At 39.4% G+C, this 19,438-nt stretch overlaps 1 protein-coding gene across 1 annotated transcript in view; it reads left to right on the top strand.

Moving 5' to 3' along the window:
* The first annotated feature begins 13,650 nt into the window (after window positions 1-13,650).
* Window positions 13,651-19,438, top strand: part of LOC117517395 (rho GTPase-activating protein 42-like) — a 74,579-nt gene continuing 68,791 nt past the window's right edge. Inside the window, 1 exon segment of the mRNA XM_034178399.1 lies at window positions 13,651-14,196. Coding sequence (XP_034034290.1) covers window positions 14,043-14,196 — 154 coding nt within the window. The 5' untranslated portion in view covers window positions 13,651-14,042.

Below are 19,438 nucleotides of genomic sequence, written 5' to 3'. Positions count from 1 at the left end.
AACATATCTCTGTAGTGACACCCTCACTACTTAAAGCTTGTTTACTGCAGTCGTCATGGTGTTCCATTCTTCTGCAGTGACTGACAGGTGGAGTCATTACCAACTGGGACAATAAAACTGCTGGAACACATGAAGAATACTGAAGTTGCAGGTTCATTTAAAGTGTCTGACTGTTCAGAATGTACTTAATAAAGTTAAATACTGTTGCCATCTCATGTCAAAATTATCCTCAAATATACACAATTTTATGTTCATAATAATAATGATCCATCCGTCCATTTTCAGTATCCTCTTACTCCAGTCAAGGGTCACAGGGGCGCTCGAGCCTATAATAACAATAACAGTAATGCAATATCGTGCGTAATGTTTATCTGCCTGTTCCTCTACTCTTCCCAGGACATTGCACTGATTTCCACCAGACTCGATATGTGGATGATAGTGAACTCCAAAATTGCCCTTAAAAGAGTTTGTTTTGGAAAAAGATCAAGGTCATTGGCATCAAAGCTTCTTTTTTTTTTTACTCTATTGTCAGCCACGCTTGGCACACATATGGACGTCAGTTCTGGAATTACTCCACAAGGCCAAATTTACCAAAGGTCAATCATTTTGGCCAAGGTTATGTCTGCCTGTTTATTTATTGGCCTGCTCTTCACAGGGCATTTTGTTGATTTGTACCAAAATTGCTATGTCAATGAAGGGTTACCATTAAATTTGGCCTTCAATAATTAATTTGGGAAAAGGTCAGTGTCATTGATTATTAGCCTGATTTGGACCAAATGTGGCGCACACATTGCCATGGCAACTTCAGCCAGAGGTCACTGGGGGTCACATGTCAGATTGCCTTTATTGTCTTCATGCCCAGTAGTAGTAGTGGTGGTGGTGTAGTAATAATTATAATAATCTTATTCCCACTCATTTCAGCAAAGGGTGTGGTGACCAGCAGCTCCTTTCCATTTAAAGAAACAGGAACAGAAACATTTGATCAAGACCTGTAATTTTTTTTTCAAGTTTTTGAGACACTTGGTGACCTGTATTAGCTCTCCGAAAACGTGTTCAGTATGACCCCTTTAAAGGAGATGGCAGCCTCTCTTGTGTTTCTCATGGGTTTATTTACTGTATCAAACCTGAGGTCACTCAGACAGTGGAAGTAACCACAGAGGACTAACAGTCATTACAAATCAAAATAAAAGATGAACTCTTTTCACTAATCCATGACCTACATGCCTCCAACAAATTTCATTGAAATTCAATTTAATTCAATGTATTTCATTTAAACCCCAATTCCAATGAAGTTGGGACGTTGTGTGAAATGTAAATAAAACAGAATACAATGATTTGCAAATCCTCTTCAACCTATATTCAATTGAATACACCACAAAGACAAGATATTTAATTTTCAAACTGATAGACTTTTTTGTTCTTGTGCAAATATTTGCTCATTTTGAAGTGGATGCCTGCAACACATTTAAAAAAAAGCTGGGACAGGGGCAACAAAAGACTAGGAAAGTTGATGAATACTCAAAGAACACCTGTTTGGAACATTCCAAAGGTGAACAGCGTTCCAGCTTTTTTGAAACGTGTTGCAGGCATCCATTTCAAAATGAGCAAATATTTGCACAAAAACAATAAAGTTTATCAGTTTGAACATTAAATATCTTGTCTTTGTGGTGTATTCAATTGAATATAGGTTGAAGAGGATTTGTAAATCATTGTATTCTGTTTTATTTACATTTTATACAATGTCCCAACTTCATTAGAACTGGGGTTGTATATAGCGCCAAATCACAACAAAGCTGCCTCATGGCACGTCACATAACTAAGGTCTAACCTTACCAACCCCTAAAGCAAGCACACAGGTAAGGTGACATTGAATAAGGAAAAAAATGCTCTCTGATGATGTTGAGGAAGAAACCTCAAGCAGTCCAGACTTGAGGGGCAATCCAGTTGTGTATTTTTGATATATGAATGATATGGAAGTAAGTAGAACTCATAAAAGTATTAAAATCAAATTTTGATCAACTCTTCGTTGACCAAAGGCCAACTTGTCCACCAAATTTCATTGAAATCTGTTGGAAATTGATGATAATCTGGCAAAGGGATGAAAACATTATCTCTGGCAAGAATCATAAAAATGTTTTTCTGGTGCACAAAGGAAATGCCAGAGGTGCTGGGCCTTCTTGTTGGGCTTTCTATCAGTGATTTAAGTGAGATATATTAGTGAGTATGGTAATTAAAGAAACTATTTGGAGATTATCATGTTTGTGCACAAGAAAACTCTACTGAATGGTTTCCCTGGAGCATTTGGAGGGCACCCAACAATGTGCCTAAGAGTTCCAGCTGGCAGGCATCCCACCTGTATTTCTTTCATATGAGAGGGCCTGTTTTGGCCTGTAGCTGTAGTCAGGAAAAAGAATAAAACTTGTGAAAATCAAACAGCATTTTTGCCTGACACAGATTTTCACAGCAAAATTTCATGAACAAATATGCAGGTTTTAAATTTGTAATTCCCCATATTATTATTGCTAGAGGCTAACGAATGTAAGACATGGGGAGATTGGAAAAAAAAATACATACACACACACACATACACACACACACACACACACACATATATATATATATATATATATATATATATATATATATATATATATATATATATATAAAATTTCAACTTTATCTGTCCTGCAATTTCATTGTTGTGGGTGCGCAGTTTCACAAGGAAAGATAAATGTGCAGACAATCAGCCACATGAAGAATTCTGGGACTGACTTTCATTTTAACCCCAACCCCCCACACACATCTCATTAAGGTTAATTTATGCTTCAGTGTACTAGATACATATAAATATCTGTGTGAGGAAGGGATTTATGGGTAAATGCATCACGCAGATGCTCTTAGACATGTTGACCTGCACATTAAATTTATTTTTTCCTCTGGTAAGTTATTATTTAACATAAACTCAAAATAAATGTCGTTAATTACATTTCTTTTAACTGCATGAGGGCATGTTTAAAGGAAAATGCCAAAATAAAAGAAAAATATACTATAAAGAAGAGGGGCAAAAGGACTGTATTAAATATATATAAAATCTTTTACATTCCCAACATGTCTTTAGTTACTTTCAACTGCATCTAATACAGAAATCTCTATTTTGTCCTTATCGAGGCTGTGACATCTATTATATGAAGTTCTATGACCTTCTTTCTCCACGTCTCGTTTTTTGGTGTTGCGCCTGTAGCTGTAAGAGTGTCCTTATTTCTTTAGTAAATCTTTAGTCTGTTTACTCATTTGATTCTCATCAAGAATACCCAAAATAAATAACTTTGGATTTAAAATGAAATTTATATCCAGGATTTGTTCAAAAACCCCTGCAGTTACAACAGCCCCAAAATTTATGTTAGCTGACAACCGAGTGAAGTGCACATCTTGGGCCGTGCGGTGCATTATGGGTAGGCTAAGTTTTTTGACTACCAATCCAAAAGCTATGACGGCGGAAAAGCAGCGAGGAGTGACTGCTGTGATTTGGATCATTTCAGCCGCTGGAAAGTTGACGATTTAAAGCGTTTTTGTAAGCTCCGTGGATTGCCTGTTACAACCAGGACTACGTACGGCAGTGGACAGAAACGGAAAGAAGAGCTAGCTGTGCTTGTGTGTGCTGCATCTGTACAGAAACTACCGTTATTGAGCCGAGTATTCCTTTAACTTTAACTAGTAATGACTTCATGACTTTCTTTGCTAATAAAATTTTAACTATTAGAGAAAAAATTAGTCATAACCATCCCAAAGACGTATCGTTATCTTTGGCTGCTTTCAGTGATGCCGGTATTTGGTTAGACTCTTTCTCTTAGATTGTTCTGTCTGAGTTATTTTCATTAGTTACTTCATCCAAACCATCAACATGTCTATTAGACCCCATTCCTACCAGGCTGCTCAAGGAAGCCCTACCATTATTTAATGCTTCGATCTTAAATATGATCAATCTATCTTTGTTAGTTGGCTATGTACCACAGGCTTTTAAGGTGGCAGTAATTAAACCATTACTTAAAAGCCATCACTTGACCCAGCTATCTTAGCTAATTATAGGCCAATCTCCAACCTTCCTTTTCTCTCAAAAATTCTTGAAAGGGTAGTTGTAAAACAGCTAACTGATCATCTGCAGAGGAATGGTCTATTTGAAGAGTTTCAGTCAGGTTTTAGAATTCATCATAGTACAGAAACAGCATTAGTGAAGGTTACAAATGATCTTCTTACGGCCTCAGACAGTGGACTCATCTCTGTGCTTGTTCTGTTAGACCTCAGTGCTGCTTTTGATACTGTTGACCATAAAATTTTATTACAGAGATTAGAGCATGCCATAGGTATTAAAGGCACTGCACTGCGGTGGTTTGAATCATATTTATCTAATAGATTACAATTTGTTCATGTAAATGGGGAATCTTCTTCACAGACTAAGGTTAATTATGGAGTTCCACAAGGTTCTGTGCTAGGACCAATTTTATTTACTTTATACATGCTTCCCTTAGGCAGTATTATTAGACGGCATTGCTTAAATTTTCATTGTTACGCAGATGATACCCAGCTTTATCTATCTATGAAGCCAGAGGACACACACCAATTAGCTAAACTGCAGGATTGTCTTACAGACATAAAGACATGGATGACCTCTAATTTCCTGCTTTTAAACTCAGATAAAGCTGAAGTTATTGTACTTGGCCCCACAAATCTTAGAAACATGGTGTGTAACCAGATCCTTACTCTGGATGGCATTACCCTGACCTCTAGTAATACTGTGAGAAATCTTGGAGTCATTTTTGATCAGGATATGTCATTCAAAGCGCATATTAAACAAATATGTAGGACTGCCTTTTTGCATTTACGCAATATCTCTAAAATTAGAAAGGTCTTGTCTCAGGTTGATGCTGAAAAACTAATTCATGCATTTATTTCCTCTAGGCTGGACTATTGTAATTCATTATTATCAGGTTGTCCTAAAAGTTCCCTGAAAAGCCTTCAGTTAATTCAAAATGCTGCAGCTAGAGTACTAACGGGGACTAGAAGGAGAGAGCATATCTCACCCATATTGGCCTCTCTTCATTGGCTTCCTGTTAATTCTAGAATAGAATTTAAAATTCTTCTTCTTACTTATAAGGTTTTGAATAATCAGGTCCCATCTTATCTTAGGGACCTCATAGTACCATATCACCCCAATAGAGCGCTTCGCTCTCAGACTGCAGGCTTACTTGTAGTTCCTAGGATTTGTAAGAGTAGAATGGGAGGCACAGCCTTCAGCTTTCAGGCTCCTCTCCTGTGGAACCAGCTTCCAATTCAGATCAGGGAGACAGACACCCTCTCTACTTTTAAGATTAGGCTTAAAACTTTCCTTTTTGCTAAAGCTTATAGTTAGGGCTGGATCAGGTGACCCTGAACCATCCCTTAGTTATGCTGCTATAGACTTAGACTGCTGGGGGGTTCCCATGATGCACTGAGTGTTTCTTTCTCTTTTTGCTCTGTATGCACCACTCTGCATTTAATCATTAGTGATTGATCTCTGCTCCCCTCCACAGCATGGCTTTTTCCTGGTTCTCTCCCTCAGCCCCAACCAGTCCCAGCAGAAGACTGCCCCTCCCTGAGCCTGGTTCTGCTGGAGGTTTCTTCCTGTTAAAAGGGAGTTTTTCCTTCCCACTGTCACCAAGTGCTTGCTCACAGGGGGTCATTTTGACCGTTGGGGTTTTTACGTAATTATTGTATGGCCTTGCCTTACAATATAAAGCGCCTTGGGGCAACTGTTTGTTGTGATTTGGCACTATATAAATAAAATAAAATTGAAAAATTGAAAAAAAAGTTAGTGCCGACAAAGGAGGAAGAGAGAGCCACTGTCGAAAATGACCGGTCCTTGTTGATAGTTGGAGACAAACAAATTTCTGACCCCTTGAAGGCAGCTGACGGATGGTTAGACGAAGTCCAGAGTCTGAAACTGTGGATATTGCAGAATATTTGCTAAGCAGGGATGAGACATCGCTACTCTGCCGGCTTCCTAATGACTACAATGAAGGTGAGTCTCACATATAACCTCTTTGGTGTCACGTTTGTTTTGATGAGTTGAGAGACATACAATGATATATGCAGTTTGTCTATAGAACATGCCAATTTTACAGTATTACGCGCCATGTCATTCATGGCGCGACATTATAGTCATAAGCCGATGCACGAAAACGGCATCATCAACCACATTATAATTCGACACAGTTTCAGGATATTGACAAAATAAATGTGTGCATGAAACTTACAATTTTAGTCCATCTTTTATATCCCTCTGGATCTTTCTTTTCTGGGGGGAAATTGTGTAGAATGAACGGAGGTTTACAACCACATTTCTTCTTCTTTCCATCTTTGTGTGGACTCAACGGAGCCTTGCAATCGTGTGTTTTCAGCCAACTTTCAACCCTATAAATTCCGTTAGAGCATTTGAAAACAGCATAATGCGCACCTGTCATTATTGTACGCGTCGCGTAAGGCTTAAAGCTTAAAGCCTTTGAAACAACCCCTGTAAGCCTTAACTTTTACAGTCCGTTAATGCTACTGTATATGAAATTCAATGAGAACAGTTTGAGTTTGGTAGTTAGAATTTTTGCCCCGTTTGACCTATGCATGCGCAGATGCATTGCACACTTCGCTTATTGGGCCATATACTGGCCTCTCTTTCCTAGCCTGTGATTGGTTGGCAGCCGAGACGCTGACGTCAGCCCATGCCTCAGCCTCACGTTGTGGCACGAGCGCTGCTCTCCTATTGGTAGTTTACGAGTGGGAAATCTCACACTAAAATGGAGGCCAGTATTGTCCCAGTTCATAGCTGGTCTGGTTGTGGAATTAAATGTATGTGTAAAATATTCCCAGCAGCCACATCTACCCCAGTTATAAGTCAGAAGACTTACAGTGCACCTGGAAAGTATTCACAGCACTTCACTTTTTCCACATTTTGTTATGTTGCAGCCTTATTCTGAAATGAAGTAAATTCATTTTTTTTCCCTCAAAATTCTATGCACAGAACCCCATAATGACAACATGAAAAAGTTTTTTTGTTTTTGTTTTTACATTTTTTCAAATTTATTAAAAATAAGAAAAACCCCTAAGAAATCACAGGTACATAAGTACTCACAGCCTTTACTCAATACTTTGTTGATGCACCTTTGGCAGCAATTACAGCTTCAAGTCATCTTGAATATGATGCCACAAGCTTGGTGAGCCTATCTTTGGGCAGTTTTGCCCATTCCTCTTTACAGCACCTCTCAAGCTCCATCAGATTGGATGGGAAGCATCAGTGTACAGCCATTTTCAACACAGACGTTCAATCTGATTCAGGTTTGGGCTCTGGCTGGACCACTCAAGGACATTCACAGAGTTGTCTTGAAGCCACTCCTTTGATATCTTGGCTGTGTGCTTAGGGTCATTGTCCTGTTGAGAGATGAACTGTCCCCAGTCTGAGATCAAGAACACTCTGGAGCAGGTTTTCATCCAGGATGTCTTTGTACATTGCTGCATTCCTCTTTCCCTCAATCCTGATGAGTCTCCCAGTTCCTGGCCCTGAAAAACATCCCCACAGCATGATGCAGCCACCACCATGCTTCACTGTAGGGATGGTGCCTGGTTTCCTCCAAACATGACACCTGGCATTCACGCCACAGTGTTCAATCTTTGTCTCATCAGACCAGAGAATTTTGTTTCTCATGGTCTGAGAGTCCTTCAGGTGCCTTTTGACAAACTCCAGGTGGGCTGCCATGTGCCTTTTACTAAGGAGTGGTTTCCGTCTGGCCACTCTACCATACAGGCCTGAACGGTGGATTGCTGCAGAGATGGTTGTCTTTCTGGAAGGTTCTCCTCTCTCCACAGAGGAACGCTGGAGCTGTGACAGAGTGACCATCGGGTTCTTGGTCATTTCTCTGACTACAGCCTTTCTCCCCGATCACTCAGTTTAGATGGGCAGCCAGCTGTAGGAAGAGCCCTAGTGGTGCCGAACTTCTTCCATTTACTGATGATGGAGGTAACTGTACTCACTGTGACCTTCAAAGCAGCAGAAATGCTTCTGTACCTTTCCCCAGATTTGTGCCTCGAGACAATCCTGTCTCAGAGGTCTACAGACAATTCCTTTGACTTCATGCTTGGTTCATGCTCGGACATGCACTGCCAACTGTGGGATCTTATGTGTAGACCGGTGTGTGCCTTTTCAAATCATGTCCAATCAACTGAATTTACCCCAGGTGGACTCCAATTAATCTGTAGAAACATCTCAAGGATGATCAGTGGAAACAGGATGCACCTGAAGTCAGTTTTGAGCTTCATGCCAAAGGCTGTGAATCCTTATGTATGTGTTATTTCTTAGTTTTTACCTCCGCCAAGGAGGTTATGTTTTTGGTCGCGTTTGTTTGTTTGTCTGTCTGTCAGCAGGATAACTCAAAAAGTTTTGAACAGATTTTGATGAAATTTTGTGGAGTGGTTGGAAATGACAAGAGGAACAAGTGATTACATTTTAGTGGTGAGCCGGATCACGATCTGGATCCAGGAATTTTTAAAGGATTCTTCACCATTGTGGGATAGGGGGAATTTTGACATTCTAGTTTCTAACTCCACACAAACAAGGCAGAAAGGCTTGAAAAAATTAAGGTGTAACATAGTCAAATGTTCTATCAAACAACAAAGTCTGGTGATGATCGGATCCGGATTCAGGATCTGGTAATCCAGGATCTGGTAATCCAGAATATGCAAAAATATAGGGAAAATAGAAAATGTGTCAGTGTGAGGTGACAAATGAAGCTAGAGATGCACAACTAACACCGAATTGTAGCTGAATCTGTACTGATTCAGTAAGGTGTCATCAGATTTGATGTAGCTTTAAATGTTATGGAGCTAGATCCAGAAGAAGACCGCCATTACTGAAAAATCGTTTTTATACAATAACTTTTCAACTGATACAGACATAAAAGTGATTCCAAGTTCTAGTGGTATGTTTTCATGGTCAAGGATGTCAAATATACAGGAAAGAAAAGTGTATGTATCATAGTTTGGGCTGTAACACTGAATTGTTGAATAGATCACTGTGCCAAGGAGGGAATCTCTTTAGGGTCAGTGACCCTATGGCCTTGGCAGAGGTTTGCACTCTCTGAGTGCTTCTAGTTTTTATTTATTATTTTTAATAAATTTGCAAAAATCTCAAAACAGCTTTTTAATATTGTCATTATGGGGTATTGTGCATAGAATTTTGAGGAAAAAAAATTTATTTCATCCATTTCTGGAATAACACTGAAACATAACAAAAGCACTGTGAATACTTTCCGGATGCACTGTATCCTATTTAGCTGAAATATATAGGGTTTTATATTATCTCTGTTTCACCTTCCATTCAAACTAATTCCTCATTTGAATATTTTTTTCATTTATGTCCCATTGTAGTTGATTCATCCTTCTCATTTTCTAAGATATACAATTTCCCTTTCCTCTTTATTGTGTAAATAACACTATTATTATTATGTGGTAATGCCTTGTGGCATTTTAGGGTTACTGTTTTATTTGTTTCTTTCAAATTTTCAAATTTATTTCAAACATAAATTCAAAACTGCACATATGCTAAAAGAGACAGAGAGAGAATGAAGAAGTGTCTGCTTTGACTACATTCAAATGTAATACTTTCCATAGTGTTGTGTGGACTTGGGACAATGTTGTTTTGAGTTTTAGAATGTAACCACTGTTAAACAGAAATTAATGGCTTTCGTCTTTGATTTAGAACCATTTCTGTGTTGGAGCATTGTTCCTCTCACTGATAACCACACCTGCTCCTAATTCATCATTAATCCAGTAGCTACTAACTATCCAGCAGGCAGCAGACATGCCTATGATGCTTAGTTTGTCCATGTGATATGCACTTTTAATTTGAAAAAATACAAGATGATAACATTTACTGTTTTTGAGTTATCAAACTGGAGAGGATGGACTCATTCATTTATCTATCTATTTACTCAATGGGTAAATGCCAAAGCGTTGGAAAAATCAGTTCTACAATTATAGGCTTCTTAAATTTGACTATTTACTTTTCTGAAAGCAGTGTCTCAACTAAAATAAAACGCAACACTTTTGGTTTTGCTCCCATTTTGTATGAGATGAACTCAAAGATCTAGAACTTTTTCCACAATCACAATATCACCATTTCCCTCAAATATTGTTCACAAACCAGTCTAAATCTGTGATAGTGAGCACTTCTCCTTTGCTGAGATAATCCATCCCACCTCACAGGTGTGCCATATGAAGATGCTGATTAGACACCATGATTAGTGCACAGGTGTGCCTTAGACTGTCCACAATAAAAGGCCACTCTGAAAGGTGCAGTTTTGTTTTATTGGGGGGGGATACCAGTCAGTATCTGGTGTGACCACCATTTGCCTCATGCAGTGCAACACATCTCCTTCGCATAGAGTTGATCAGGTTGTCAATTGTGGCCTGTGGAATGTTGGCCCACTCCTCTTCAATGGCTGTGCGAAGTTGCTGGATATTGGCAGGAACTGGTACACGCTGTCGTATACGCCGGTCCAGAGCATCCCAAACATGCTCAATGGGTGACATGTCCGGTTCTTGCCGGCTATGCAAGAACTGGGACATTTTCAGCTTCCAAGAATTGTGTACAGATCCTTGCAACATGGGGCCGTGCATTATCCTGCTGCAACATGAGGTGATGTTCTTGGCTGTATGGCACAACAATGGGCCTCAGGATCTCGTCACGTTATCTCTGTGCATTCAAAATGCCATCAATAAAATGCACCTGTGTTCTTCGTCCATAACAGACGCCTGCCCATACCATAACCCCACCGCCACCATGGGCCACTCGATCCACAACATTGACATCAGAAAACCGCTCACCCACACGACGCCACACACGCTGTCTGCCATCTGCCCTGAACAGTGTGAACCGGGATTCATCCATGAAGCGAACACCTCTCCAACGTGCCAGAACACCAGCGAATGTGAGCATTTGCCCACTCAAGTCAGTTACGACGACGAACTAGAGTCAGGTCGAGACCCCGATGAGGACGACGAGCATGCAGATGAGCTTCCCTGAGACGGTTTCTGACAGTATGTGCAGAAATTCTTTGGTTATGCAAACCGATTGTTTCAGCAGCTGTCCGAGTGGCTGGTCTCAGGCGATCTTGGAGGTGAACATGCTGGATGTGGAGGTCCTGGGCTGGTGTGGTTACACGTGGTCTGCGGTTGAGAGGCTGGTTGGATGTACTGCCAAATTCTCTGAAACGCCTTTGGAGACGGCTTATGGTAGAGAAATGAACATTCAATACACGAGCAACAGCTCTGATTGACATTCCTGCTGTCAGCATGCCAATTGCACGCTCCCTCAAATCTTGCAACATCTGTGGCATTGTACTGTGTGATAAAACTGCACCTTTCAGAGTGGCCTTTTATTGTGGGCAGTCTAAGGCACACCTGTGCACTAATCATGGTGTCTAATCAGCATCTTGATATGGCACACCTGTGAGGTGGGATGGATTATCTCAGCAAAGGAGAAGTGCTCACTATCACAGATTTAGACTTGTTTGTGAACAATATTTGAGGGAAATGGTGATATTGTGTATGTGGAAAAAGTTTTAGATCTTTGAGTTCATCTCATACAAAATGGGAGCAAAACCAAAAGTGTTGCGTTTATATTTTTGTTTAGTGTATAATAATCCGGAGCTGGTGCTCAGATGTTTTGTGAGTTTCTAAAAGGATTTCAACATTTGACTTATTTTAACAACATGTACAGTCTGAATGACAAAATAAGTTAGCCGAGTAATTCAATGTCCATTTTCTTTCACAGTGCTCATGATCATGTTTGGTTCTTCCAGAATACTCAGTGGGTTAAAGAAAATAATTTATTACATACTAAGTGAGTACAAAGTTTAGAATCATGTACGTGGCTGAAATCAAGTAGCTGATTGTGAGAGCTGCTGAATTGTGAATCCTCTGGGAGAATTTGTGCTACGCTTCATTTCCTGACTTTTTCTGTCAAGTACAAGTTCAAATCAGTTCATTTGTACAACCTAAAAATTGAGAAGAAACTTGTCAATGGACAGATTTGATATGTTTCTGTCAATAAATGCAACACCTGTTATGGACAGTATGTAAATTGTAAAGGTTTAATTTTTGGTACTACTTGCAGCAACAGATTTCACCTTCACTGTACTGGAATAGCAGCAAAACTCTCAGAGATTAAGAACTTAAAAAAAAAACTACACACCTGCATCAACAGATAATACCAGCAGAAGTTAGTGAGCTGGTGTGTGTGTGTGTGTGTGTGTGTGTGTGTGTGTGTGTGTGTGTGTGTGTGTGTGTGTGTGTGTGTGTGTGTGTGTGTGTGTGTGTGTGTGTGTGTGTGTGTGTGTGTGTGTGTGTGTGTGTGTGTAGAATAAAAACACAGTCACTCCTGTGTGGCCACATAAAAACAAACACTGGAATTATCTGTACAACAGGCTGGGTGCAAAATGACTTCAGCCAACAGGCAAACCAAAGAAACCACAGGCAAACACAAAACAGCTGTGTCCAACATCTGCACACTCAGAGGTAATCACAGGAAACATCACACACGGGAGGTGTTTGCCATTTGTTAAATATCAGTACAGCGGCCACTATCAAACTATGCAGGAATCAAGGAAGAATATTCTTTAAAACAAGTATTTTACTGCTATGTCACAAATACTTTCATTGTTAAGTCACTGAAGGTGCTCAAATAATAAATGATTTATTAAGTTGCTCAATGGAAATGTTCAACCATTTGATAATTGATAATATTAGTAACAATAATATGATTTAATGTTTTTATAAAACTAAATTGCCTATAGGTTTTCAGTTGATGTTTGTACTAAATGACATATTGTCTTGGGTTTTGGTACATTGTAATGGATAAATGTATTTTTACAAAAACTACATCGTTCAATGATTAATTGTGAAAAATAATATAATGTATTTTATTATTATTATTATTATTATCATTATTATTATTATTATTATTATTATTGTCATCATCATTATCATATTAGTAGCAATGCGTTTATACATTAATGATGATCATTGTATAGTACTGTTATACTTTCTGTTATTAATAGTAACAGTAATAACAGTAACAATACTAGTAATAGTCATAGTTGAACAATGATATGATCATTATTACTATTATTATTATTATTAGTAGTAGTAGTAGTAGGACTAATTGTAGTAGTGGTAGCAGTAGTAATCATATGACTAATACTGATCGTCATTTGTTATAGTTTTTACTTTATTTTCATTTATTTCTATTGTTAGTAGCAGCAGTACTAGGAGTAGCAATGCTAGTAGTACTCCTAGTAGTCTACCAATGACAATAACATTACTTATTATTATTATTATTATTATTATTATTATTATTATTATTATTATTAATAATAATAATCATAGTAGTTAGTAGTAGTTAATACAGTATGTAAAAAAGATTATCAGTTTTATATTACTATTTTTTACTGTTATTATTTATTTTAGTAGTAGTAATAGTACTGCGCTAATGTAATTTATATGTATAATAATAATAATAAATGATTACTACGGAGATATCACCACGCGCCAGTAGGAGTCTCCCGTCCCCATAGTAACCAGTCTTGCCGTACAGCAGTGTAGATACGGGTTTGTTCCGTCCAAAAATCTGTTTAATCGCTTTATTTGCATACCTTTTACAGTTTTCTTTAAGCCGTACGTTTTTTAAAGCCAACTACTGTAAAAGAGAACCCGGCGTTTTATTTGAAACAACTGATGTTTTAGGAGACACAGGCGGACAGACACTGCAGCCAAAACCTCTACTGTTCAGTGTCCGGAAGTTCTGAAGAAAAAGTGAGAAAGGCTCGAGGAAACAAAAAAAAGTTAGAAGTACTGAACGTTTCTCTACCAGCAAACTCTAACGCGATATCGTCCTAACAACCTGCCGAGGAGGTAAAACGTTCTTGTTGGTGTATGAATCTGCGTGCATTGATCATTTATCGATGGGTCTGCCGACGCTGGAGTTCACTGATTCGTTCGTGGACAGTCCGGAGTTCAGAGAGCGGCTGCAGTGCCATGAGATAGAACTGGAGCGAACCAACAGGTTTATCAAAGACCTCATCAAAGATGGAAACATGCTCATATCTGCCCTCACAGGTAAGCTGGCACTCGGTCAGCCGTTGTTGTAGAGAAAATTTGCGGGTTATTGAACCATCCTCCTGGCTTGGAGGCCATCCAGACATCATGATCTTAGCACACATGGCTTATTACATCATTATAACGTTTTTTTTGTTTGTTTGTTTCTTTTTTTGCGTGGACGAACACGCACAATACTTACACAAAGAAGGTCCTCAAAATAACTCATTTCGGTCATTTTTCAAAGAAACATTTTAATAGTTTCGAGAGCTTTTACATGACAAATATTGCTGCTTTTCTTGGTTAATTATTACAATGAAATATTTATGGGTTTTGACGTTTGCTTGCAAAAACTAAGTAATCTGTAAACATTATTTTGAGCACCGGGAATGTAATGGATGTAATGGCTGTTTTTAAAATAAATGTTAATGTGTAATACACAATTAGATAATTGATTCATTGTTAAAAATGGACAACAGATTAATAGAAAATGAAGATAAGTTGTAGTTTAGAGCCCTGGTCAGCAGCAAACAGCTAAAAGTGAACAAAACCAAGCCAGGTAGTTTACAGTAGGCCTACTGCTGTCGTGCACTTTGATCATTACACTGTACAAGCATGTGTTTCTCCTCCATCAGCTTATTGATCCATCCATCCATCCTTACATTTACTTCATCTTATCCCATGGTGGGTGGGGTTCCCACACTAGTTGGGGTGAGAACTGTGGGTGAGAGGCAGAGTACATCCTATTTTTAGCTGAGTGAAAATAGTCTTTGTCTCTTGTTTTTAGATTTTTTTTTTCTCTTTTTTATGTGATTGACAGTAGTCACCCTTGAATAAAACAAGGGTGTGTGGCTAATGGTAAAGATGCAAAGGTACCACAAACTGCTTGTGTGTTCGTGAAAAGCTAGCAGTATATAAATAAACTTCTATGGAATAACTGATCCATAAAATGTGAAAAGTGTGGAAAAACCTCGATCAGTGTTATCCAGATCCCAAGATGATGCTTGAAATGTCTTGTTTATCCATAGCCCAAATATATTCACTTTACTGCCAGATAGGAGGAAAGCAGCTAGCAAAATAAACCAGTAAAATTTCACATTTAAGAAGCTGAAATTAAAGAATTAAGACTTTTTTTAAAGACTCAAAATTCTTTTTTAACTCACTATAACTAACCCTACTCCCACCCTAACCTTAACCATAACCTATTCCTACTCCTTCCCCCCACCCTAACCATAACCACCTGACCCCCTCTCTTCACTTTTAATTTCATGCAGCATCATGGAATGAATTACAATGAATTTGTGCTGCCGTGACAAAAATGAGGCGCTTTTTGTCACAATATCACAAACCAATAGATTAATGTGTATTTCTTGCTGCTGAATCACGACTTGCTATGAGACCAGGTTGGTACTAGCACACAGCAGCCATGTAGAATATTGTCCTGGTGTCTGGTGCTACTTCGTTTTCACACAGCTTTGTATGTCAACAAATTCTTTGTCCACCTGATACTTCCAAATTCTACGAGATCACCATGGCAGTCAGTAAACATCCAATAACCATCGTCATGTTTGTGTTGCTTGATTCTTTCATTTTTCCGTCCACAGTCAATAAGCCGGTAAGCATACACATTGCTAAAACGAATGGCTGGTAGCTGTTTCAAGTCCTGTGTCCACATCACAGCTCTCCTGTTGAGATCGAGAACTTAGCTATCCGCCATTGTCACCCGCCATTACTTTCTGTCTTAGTCTTCATGATCACACTTCCCCAAAATCAGACAATTTGTGTGGCTTTCTCTGCGAGACTCACTAGCTCCCAGCATAGTTTTCCAGTGCGGGTAACACGCATTACAGCAAGACATTTTTTCAGCTGCGGGACCATCATATTTATGAAATTTTCACTCTCCTCCATGATGACAGACTTGGAGGTAACACATGTGATGATAACAGTAAACAAACAGTGGGCATAATTGCAAAATAAAGCACATTCGCCAAGCGCTGTGAAAGGAAAACTGTCGCTGTTACTGGAAGTGGGTTTATCTGCTAAAAAATAATTTAAAAACATACTATACAAATTAGACGTTTTTGCACCATACGTGGGTATGCACATATGTGTCTGTTAACGTCCAGGTCAAAGAACAGGTAAGATGGCGTCAGCATGCTACTTCTGAGTTGTGTCCCCACTTCTAGTACATAATTCATTAACATTGGGTCATGTGTATTAACCAACTTTACGAAGGCTGTCCGTAAAGTATAGGTCCTTTTTATTTTTTTCAAAAACTATATGGATTTCATTCATATGTTTTTACGTCAGACATGCTTGAACCCTCGTGCGCATGCGTGAGTTTTTCCATGCCTGTCGGTGACGTCATTCGCCTGTGAGCACTCCTTGTGGGAGGAGTCGTCCAGCCCCTCGTCGGAATTCCTTTGTCTGAGAAGTTGCTGAGAGACTGGCGCTTTGTTTGATCAAAATTTTTTCTAAACCTGTGAGACACATCGAAGTGGACATGGTTCGAAAAATTAAGCTGGTTTTCAGTGAAAATTTTAACAGCTGATGAGAGATTTTGAGGTGATTCTGTCACTTTAAGGACTTTTCACGGTGCGAGACGTCGCGCAACGCTCTCAGGCAGCGTCATCAGCCTGTTTCAAGCTTAAAACCTCCACATTTCAGGCTCTATTGATCCAGGACGTTGTGAGAGAACAGAGACGTTTCAGAAGAAGTCGGTTTCAGCATTTTATCCGGATATTCCACTGTTAAAGGAGATTTTTTTAATGAAAGACGTGCGGACGGGTCCGCGCGTCGGGACGCAGCCGACGCGGCGCGGCGGCACAGGAAAAAACACCTCCGTGTTGATAACCATTTGTTAAAATCCAGTTGGCTTTTGATGGCTTTCAGTGGAGTGAGTATATGAGAAATTGTTTATCAGCTGGAGATGTTCCAACTTGTCCTCAAGGCTTCCAACAGAGGTGTTTTTCCTGTGGCGGAGCGTCGCGGCGGCTGCGAGCCGACGCTGCAATCTGCCCGCACGTCTTTCATTAAAAAAAATCTCCTTTAACAGTGGAATATCCAGATAAAATGCTGAAACTGACTTCTTCTGAAACTTCTCTGTTCTCTCACGATGTCCTGGATCAATAGAGCCTGAAATGTGGAGGTTTTAAGCTTGAAACAGGCTGATGACGCTGCCTGAGAGCGCTGCGCGACGTCTCGCACCGTGAAAAGTCCTTAAAGCGACAGAATCACCTCAAAATCTTTCATCAGCTGTTAAAATTTTCACTGAAGACCAGCTTAATTTTTCGAACCATGTCCACTTCGTGTGTCTCACAGGTTTAGAAAAAATTTTGATCAAACAAAGCGCCAGTCTCTCAGCAACTTCTCAGACAAAGGAATTCCGACGAGGGGCTGGACGACTCCTCCCACAAGGAGTGCTCACAGGCGAATGACGTCACCGACAGGCGTGGAAAAACTCACGCATGCGCACGAGGGTTCAAGCATGTCTGACGTAAAAACATATGAATGAAATCCATATAGTTTTTGAAAAAAATAAAAAGGACCTATACTTTACGGACAGCCCTCGTATGTACATGCTAAGTATTCAGATGCAGGGTAGGTGGTGCATCAGTCAAGTTGAAACCACGTAGTGGTGGGACAAGGTGAAGCATGATGATGAAGTGTAACATTAATAATCAATGGTCATAATAGAGGATAATAAATAAGGACTTATACATTTTATATTTCCAAGCTAAATGAAAAATACATATTTAGCCTGGGCTTCCAGTGACTATGAATTGAAACCAGGTTTACATTTAGGGAAGTGGCGGCCTGGAGGTTAGGGAGGTGGCCTTGTGACCAGATCTGGATCCTCTGTTGGATTCCTCATCAGACAGGAAACTCACTTGCTTCTCTGTTGCAAAGTCCTTAATCGCCAATTTTGAGGATCTGTAACAGATGGAGAAGACCAATAGAAATGCAGTCCATATTGGTACTCTAATACCTATCCCACTGAGATACTAGCTCTGCTAGGATGTGTCTAATTACGTATTCTAATGAATTCAACTTTGAACATGTATAGTTTAATACACTATTATGAATTAATATTGCTTTTTATCTTCAGATATGTGTTGGCAGCATGTTAGCTAATTGGTTAGCACTGTGACCTCACAGCAAGAAGGTCATGGATTTAATTCCCACCTGTGGCCTTTCTGTGTGGCATTTGCATGTTCTCCCCGTGTTTGTGTGGGTTTCCTCCCACATTTAAAGACATGCAGATTAGGTGAATTGGAAATTTTTTAATTGTCCAGGTCTCCTTTGCAAAAGAGGTCTCGACCTCAATAGGGCTAACTTGGTTAAAAAAAGGAGAAACAAAATCCACCATCATTTCTCCTGATCTGCAGGTGCAGATATGTATTGAAGTCATGTTAATGGTTATATTGTTGATGTAAAAAAAAAAACTGCAGTGTGTGTGTGAATTAGTAAAGTATGTTTCACATAGGCAAGCGAATGCAATGGCAAACATTCTCTGGAATACACCTCAATTAAAAGCAAAAGCAAACAAAGTAATTCAAACCACACAAAAATATATCAAAGCTTTCCAAAGACATCCTGTCTTGCACCCGGTGCAAAGCAACTCATATCCCAGGGCACGTGTCATTGCTAGTTTCCATCTGGCAGTTATAATTTTTACACTCTGTGGCCATATCCTCTAAATCACAACTCTTGCTCTCATGTGGGTGTGTTGGTTTGCAAATGAGGTGTGGTCAATGAACAGATGGCATATTTATATTGTCTGTCCCCAGAAAGCAATTGTGCCTTAGACCAGCAAAATATGGTCTAAAGTCCAGCGTTGTCTAGTGTTGGATAGTGCAACGGCCATTCCCGTTACAAAAGGCTCTGTGTCGACATAGTGGGTGATATTTTATTTTATTTTTTCTGAGCTCCAGAATCTTTTTTTTCAATTGCTCTAAATGAAAACACAGCAGCCACCTAGAGAAAAAGCATTGGACCCAGCTGCTTCTCTCAGAGTGCACTGCCTTTTTTTTGTGCAGCTGCTGCAAGTGCTTTAAGTTGAAAATCTGTGAAATTTTCAGAAAGGTGGTGTGTTGTCACTGCATTACATTTCCAAACAGCAATCAGACTGAGCAAAGCACGTCACCCTCATGGAAAGAGCAACTTGTTTTTGCCATGATCTTTGCATTCATCTGATATGCCACACAGTCCATTACAATAGAGGCAGCAGTGATAGTAGATTGTGCAGGTGCTATGTTCCTGC

Source organism: Thalassophryne amazonica, chromosome 9 (genome assembly GCF_902500255.1).
Source record: "Thalassophryne amazonica chromosome 9, fThaAma1.1, whole genome shotgun sequence".
Lineage (NCBI taxonomy): Eukaryota > Metazoa > Chordata > Actinopteri > Batrachoidiformes > Batrachoididae > Thalassophryne > Thalassophryne amazonica.
This window is presented reverse-complemented; position numbering and strand designations above follow the sequence as displayed.